At 34.1% G+C, this 7,520-nt stretch overlaps 1 protein-coding gene across 1 annotated transcript in view; it reads right to left on the bottom strand.

Annotated features, from left to right (window-relative positions):
* LOC106883715 (phagosome assembly factor 1) overlaps positions 1 to 7,520 on the bottom strand; it is a 66,447-nt gene that overhangs the window by 3,995 nt on the left and 54,932 nt on the right. The window contains exons 10-12 of the mRNA XM_014934826.2: positions 6,353 to 6,493; positions 4,870 to 4,952; positions 2,931 to 3,033 (exon numbers count right to left, since the gene is read on the bottom strand). Coding sequence (XP_014790312.1) covers positions 2,931 to 3,033; positions 4,870 to 4,952; positions 6,353 to 6,493 — 327 coding nt within the window. The remainder of the gene's footprint in view (positions 1 to 2,930; positions 3,034 to 4,869; positions 4,953 to 6,352; positions 6,494 to 7,520) is intronic.

The following is a 7,520-nucleotide window of genomic DNA, read 5'->3' as shown; positions in this document are numbered from 1 at the left end:
ATTTTAATGTGATTTTTTTTTTATCATACCTTTTTATAAATTATGATTGCTTGATTATAAATCTCTGATAAGCTGGTAAAATTCAAAGCTCTAAGAGAGCTCATTAACTATTTTAATATCTGATACAAATATTTACTTTAATGAATCCAATGATGATGATAGTTATGAAATCCAAAGAGAAAAGTATATTATAAAAGATTCCTAACCTACAATTCTGTTCAAAAATATAACCCTCAACAAACTTATGACTGAGTTTACAACTTGATTAAATATGTGAAAATGGTGGTGAATACTGCTAACTAAAAGTAAGTACCTTTTTTCTGACTTGGTTTTGTTTTCCTAGTTGGAACCATTTAATACACATACAAACACGTTTAAACATAAATACGTGTGTGTGTATCAAATGAAATATTTCTAAATAGGAAACTAGGAATATATATATATATATATATATATAAACCCCTGTTGATTCATGAGAAGCAATAAATTACAGGTGTCAATGCAAATGCAGAGTATTCTTAAATACATTGTAATTGAAAAATTCCAGTTTCTAGTACTCTGAGTTATTCATTTCTGATCATCAGCTGGTAAACTAAGTTTGCTTTTTTTCATCATCATCATCATCGTTTAATGTCCGTTTTCCATGCTGGCAGGGGTTGGATGGTTTGACTGGGAACTGGCAAGCCAGGAGGCCACACCAGGCTCCAATCTGATCCGACAATGTTTCTACAGCTGCATGCCCTTCCTAACGCTAACCACTGAGAGTGTAGTGGGTGCTTTTTACGTGCCACTGGCACAGGAGCCAGTTGGACAAATATACCACGATACTGAAAAAGATGGGATAGTCATATCTGGAACATCCCTGATCATAAATCTGTTCATGAGATCATACTGTAACAATCAGAAATATTTGATGATGGATGGAAACTGAAACTGATTTGGGATGCGATCACTTGGACAAGTGTCTTCTACTATAGCCCTGAGCTAACCAATGTCCTGTGAGTCAATTTGGTAAACAGAAACTGGGTAGAAGCCTGTCATATAAACACAGTTTATAGACGTTCCATTTCAATGCTATATCCACCCAAAACGTTGGGGGTGGGGTGGGGGAAATCAATTTATTTTTAAGCCTTAATCTCAAGTTAAGGTTAGAAAACCATAACGTAAGGTATATAAAAATAATTTCTGAAAGACAATAATAAATTTATGTCATATAAGATTAATTGGATTTATATGCTAAGTACCAATAATCCGTTGATAATAACAAGGTGCATTATACAGATCAAATATCAGTAAAGCTTTTATATATGTTTATGAATATATACACTGCAGTTAAATTATAAAAGATTATCATTAGGATAGGGTACAGTTTGTTTGCAATTGAAAATAATCTAGGCACAGGTGTGACTGTGTGGTAAGAAGTTTGCTTCCTGATCTCATGGTTCCAGGTTCAGTCCCATAGCATAGCACTTTGGGCAAGTGTCTTCTACTAAAGCTTTGGACCTACCAAAGATTTGTGAATGGATTTGGTAGATGGAAACTGAAGGAAACCTACAGTGTATGTAAAAAAAAGAAGAAAAAAAAACTCAGTTCAGTCATGAATGACCATGGGATTGCACTGAGAATGTTATCCTCTGAGACAAAAGTCCAGGCAAGGTTGTTTATGGAAGACTAGCAGTCAACAATGCATACCAGCTTCCTCTGTCCACGTCACCGACGTTATCCAAGGGAAAGGCAAAGGCTGATACAGCTTGGCATGAGTGACATCGCAACTCATTTCTACAGCTGAGTGAACAGGAGTAATGTGAAATAAAGTGTCTTGCTCAAGAACACAACACAGCCTGATCTGAGAATCGAACTCACTACCTCATGATTGTGAACCCAATGCACTGAGGCATGCACCTTCATTGTATATATATATGTGTGAATGTGTGTGTGTGTGTGTGTTTGTCCACCACCACTGCTTGACAACTGGCGTTGGTGTGTTTATGTCCCTATTAGCAGTTTGGGCCAGTCAAAGCTTTGGGAACGGATTTGGCAGACAGAAACTGAACCATCATATATATGTATGTGTGTGTATATATCATCATCATCATCATCGTTTAACGTCCGCTTTCCATGCTAGCATGGGTTGGACGATTTGACAGAGGACTGGCAGTTCCAGTCTGATCTGGCAGAGTTTCTACAGCTGGATGCCCTTCTTAACGCCAACCACTCCGAGAGTGTAGTGGGTACTTTTACGTGCCACCGGCACGAGGGCCAGTCACACGGTACTGGCAACGGCCATGCTCAAAAAGGTGTTTTTTACATGCCACCTGCACGTGAGCCAGTCTAGCGACACTGGCAACGACCTCGCTTGAATAATTTTCTAATGTGCCACCAGCACAAGTGCTAGAAGGCGACACTGGTAATGATTATGCTCAAATGGTGCTATTTACAGGCCACTAACACGGAAGCCAGATAGCTGCTCTGGCAATGAACACGCTCGGACAGTGCTGTTAGTGCCCCACTGGTGCAGGTGCCAGTCATATATATATATGCGTGTGTGTGTGTGTTTGTCTCCCACCACTGCTTGACAACTGGTGTTGGTGTGCTTTATGTCCCCATAACTTAGCAGTTCAGCAATGGAGAACAATGGTATAATAACCAGGTTTAAAAAAAGTAAGTACTAGGGTTGATTCATTCAACTAAAAAGTTTTCATGGTGGTGCTCCAGCATGGCCACAGCCTAATGACTGAAACAAGTAAAAAGATGAAAAAGTGATAAAGATAAAAGATATACTGTGTACTAAATAAAGAGAGAATGGTCTTATTTGAATGCCTTCATCATGAAATTCCTATTGGAAATGGACAATAATTTAAAATCCTGTAATATGGTTTCATAAAAAGCAAGCAATAACCACACTAAAAAATTGGATCGATTTAACCAACCTTGGAATATGCTGTGATAATCAATGGCTCTTCCTCAGATAATCCAGTTTCTAATTCTGGTTTATCTATATGGATAGGGATTTTAAATTCACATCTATAATACCTAAGAAATAAAGGAAACAATAAAGTAAAAATCCATCTGTAGTAGTAGTATAATTTATATTTAACCCTTTAACATTCCCATTACTCTGTCAAATGTAATGTTTATTTATTTACATTGTTTTGAATTAATCATGCATTATCTTATAGCTTTGAGATTTTGATAATGTGACTGTTTATTCTGAATGACATTGTAAGGTATAGTTCTATATTTAAGAGATGAGGAATTATGTACATTATTTACATTTGTCCTCATCTTGTTTGTTTCGGCTGATATACCTTCCAGCCTTCATCAGGTGTCTTGGGGAAATTTTGAATCTGGGTTCTCATTCCTAAGGTATTTTTCGATGTTATTATTATTATTATTCAGGTCACTGCCTGGAATCGAACTCGGAATCTTGGGGTTAGTAGCCCATGCTCTTAACCACTACGCCATATGCCCAGGTTCGAAATTTCCCCAAGACAACTGATGAAGGCTGGAAAGTATATCAGCTGAAACGTTGTGTTAACAACAAACAAGATGAGGACAAATATCCGTCAAATGTAAATAATGATTGTAGGGTATGTGTGAGAGGTCGAATATGGTTGGTTTCAAAATAAAACAAGGTAGAGTATTTAGGCTAGGTATGGTCAGTTTAAATCCTAAAAGGTTAAACATGATTACATCTGAATTATTCAGTAAATTGTCAGAACTATAATCTCTGGTTTATATTTTATGCCATGTTCAAGTCTTTACAGCAACATTTTTGTTGTATTCTCTATAGATAAATACTGCTAAAATATTGCTACATTTTAAAACTCATGCTGTTTCCTTCAGATTTAACTTTGTCATCAATCATATGATTACAATCTGAATAGGAATTTCCTACATAGATTTCTTTCAGTTATGTATAACACAAACATAACATGTTTAATGCATGTTGAATTAAAAGAAATCTTATGAGAAATAAAACAATATTAACCAATTGCTAATAGGCCTTGGTACTACAATAAGCAACACATCAGTCTTATGAACCAAATTTTTTTTTTTTACCCCAGCAAACGGGGACAATAACTGTAGACATGTTTTAGACTTATTCTGACCTTGTCATTGCAGCCTAGACTTCACTGTACTTGCTGAATTAGTGGTGAAAGCAACACTAAGTAAATATTGTAAACTGGTTGGTGGAGGAAACTATAATAGTGTCAACAATGAATAACTCAGAAATATCAGTGAATAGCCAATACTGTTTATTATATGGAATTGATTTCCATATTTGTCAGAAAAATGAAAACAATATTAGTCAGTCATAAATATTGTTCATCTCCTCACAACTCCATAATTATTTCTAATTAACTTTTTAATATATTGACTCTAACTTAACTATTGTTATTAATAAAGGTAATGTTTCTGAATTATATATTCTCTAAACATTTAGTGACCTGGAATATAAACAGTCAACTCCTATAAGTGCTGCTAGATAGGTGGTAAATCCCAAACATTTGGTAATGAAAATTTGATAGTTGGTTGAGACATTTAATTCAATGTGATCTAGTGCCTGTTTGAGCTATGTTAGGGGATTTTCTCTTGACCCAATGACCTAATTAAAGTTATGGGTTGTTTTTATTTCATTACAAAGCTAGCTGCCTTTCCTAAAGCATAAAATGAAATACTTTCAATAAAGGAAATTGGTTTGAAGAGCTAGTTAAAGCATACTATCCTTCTTCAGCACTTTATTTGAAAAACAGAATTAATTAAAGAAACATGTTTATGTTAAAAAAGAAAAAGTATTTTGTATATATCACAGCAATATTTTTAGAAAAACAAAGAGATAATTTCTTCCAGATGTTGCATACTTACATATTAAAGTTGTAATGACCTGGATAGTTTGTATGCAAAATGAATTTTTTCACTACGTGGGTGTTTGCATCAAAAAGTATGTCCTAAAACAAATGACAAAATAGAATTACAAAAAAAAAAAAAAAAAAATTGGCAGGGTTCAATTAAAATGAATTTTTTTATTATTTGTTTATATATGATAAATTAAATAAAAAGTGGGACTTTAATCAAAGTACAAATTTACATTCTGTTTATTATTCATCTAATGGCTGGTGAGAGCAAAAACAGAGAGAGTAAACAAAATCTGCATATAATAATTTAGGAAAATACTCAGCAAAACAGTAAAGTGTACTTAGTACATAATATTGTAGGTCATGCATATATATATATTTGTCATGGCTATTTGGTAAGAAGTCTGCTTCCTAGCCACATATGGTTTCATGTTCAGTTCCATTGCATGACACCTTTGGCAAGTGTGGTCTAGTAAAGCCTTGGGTCAACCAAAACCTTTACAGTGAGTCTTGTAGATGGAAACTAAAAGATACCTGTTTCACGTGTGTGCATGAGTGTAGGTGTATTTATACACACACACACACACATATATATATGATAGGCTGCTTTTCAGTTTCCACTGATCTACTTTCAAACTTTGGTCAGTCAGAGGCTATAGAAGACACTTACCCAAAGTACCATGCAATGAGATTGAACCTGGAAGCATGTGGTTCAGAAGCGAACTTCTTAAACACACAGCCTATTGCTTATCTATGTTAATTAATCAAAAAAGTAATATGTTGCAAAGGCAAAATTAGATAAATGAAAATATGACAATATAGTTTGATGTTGAAGAGAAGAGAGTTGTTATAAACAAAGGTAGTTAAGGTCAGAACAGAGAATGTTACAACTGGCCAAATAGTGAATGGCTTATCAAAGGGCTGACAGTTTGTGTCTCTTTACTAGCCTCTGTATATGTCTTTGGATAACATTAAACTTGTAATAGTCAAGCTCATTTATCAGTAAAATAAGAACTACAGACAAACAAGTACAGACCCTCTTTGTTGTAAGAAGTGATGGACTGTGTAACTGGTGTTTTATCAGCTTTTATGCCAAATTGAACTCATCCAATAAATAAACATTCTAATTAAACTCAGTTTATCAAAGCACTGCACTGACAGAAAGAATATCAAAACCTCTTTTATCACTGCCTGATGCTCCAGCAAACATCCATACAAAATTGTGCAATGGTGCAATTTACCCTTGCGAGTTACAGCTGATCAGCTAAAATATATCTGACTGAGAGAGAGAGAGAGAGAGAGAGAGAGAAAAGAAATTATGTAAGCTTGCCTGATGTAATTCAGGATAGAAAAACAAACACACATGGTGACAGAGTTGATGGAAAATATAAAAATATCTTTTTGAAAATATTTTCCCAATAAAATATCTGATTGCTTAATCAAAAACATAGATTTTGGAACCATATAAGTATTTTTATATCAATGCTACTTACGACACCCATTGTAAAATAGTTGTAAAAATAATCAGAACAGCGTGATTTAACTCTTCGATGAGCATCAGGGGAATGAATCATCATTTTATCTTCTGATTTATAGAACACCTTACTAGGACATCCTAAGGCACTAATCACATCCTGAAAAAAAAATAATCAAATTACAAAATAATTACATAACATTAACTCAATAGTGTCATTAGTTTAATTGGTTTTATTGTATAACAATTTTCAGACATGACTGTAACATTAATAACTAAAAAGGATACATTGGACAATTTTCTGATTAACTACTCCAAATAGGTATGACATCTGAGATTATCTTGCGAAAGCTGGAAGTATCTATCTTTACAACTCTAAAACAGCTTATAATGCTATTGAATTGTACAATAACTTATTAACACTCCTCACTCCTTCATTCAATAATTTCATGCTAAATGCTGATCTTCTCAGCACTAATGTCTTGCTATCTTCAACTCATCATGCTTTTGTCTTTTATGAGAGGGTGCTGAAAAGTTCCTAGCTTTGGGTAAAAGAAAATACAGGAAGATCAGTTAATTATGATTTTATTCAACATATTCCCCTCTCGGGTTCACACACTTATTGCAGCAGTCCTTCAAATTTTCTAAGCCCTGTAAATGAACTCAGAAGGTTGGGCCTCCAACTAGGCTTTTTGTGATACCCTTAAAGCCAGGGACTTTTTAGCACTCCACCATACAAAGTTCAAGTTACTCTATATAAGAAGTTCTGCAATTACTAAAACCCTAATCACTACCTCTTAGATAGGAATGTTCTTAAAAAAAAAATATTTTAAAATCAACAGGAAAATAAAGGTAGGGTATTAATATTGTATTACTACTTAATCTATACTATATATAAAACAGAGGTGTGTGTGTAATCGCTTTTCACGTGAAAACGGCTTCACTATTTACTTCCATACTTGTGATACATAAATAATTTGACCTTGGATAAATGTTAGGCTCTTCATTTGATTTTGTTTATCTCTAATTAAAAATAAATAATATTGCTTTATATTTAAGATTCACTTCTTTAAAAAGGTTTCTCAATATCAACTTCCGGTACGGACGTGAAAAAACGTTGACGTCTCTCACTCTCTACTACGATCAATTACTGAAACACATATTTACGAAGTTCATAAATTTCAATA

This window comes from Octopus bimaculoides, chromosome 4, assembly GCF_001194135.2.
Source record: "Octopus bimaculoides isolate UCB-OBI-ISO-001 chromosome 4, ASM119413v2, whole genome shotgun sequence".
In the NCBI taxonomy this organism is placed as follows: Eukaryota; Metazoa; Mollusca; class Cephalopoda; order Octopoda; family Octopodidae; genus Octopus; species Octopus bimaculoides.
This window is presented reverse-complemented; position numbering and strand designations above follow the sequence as displayed.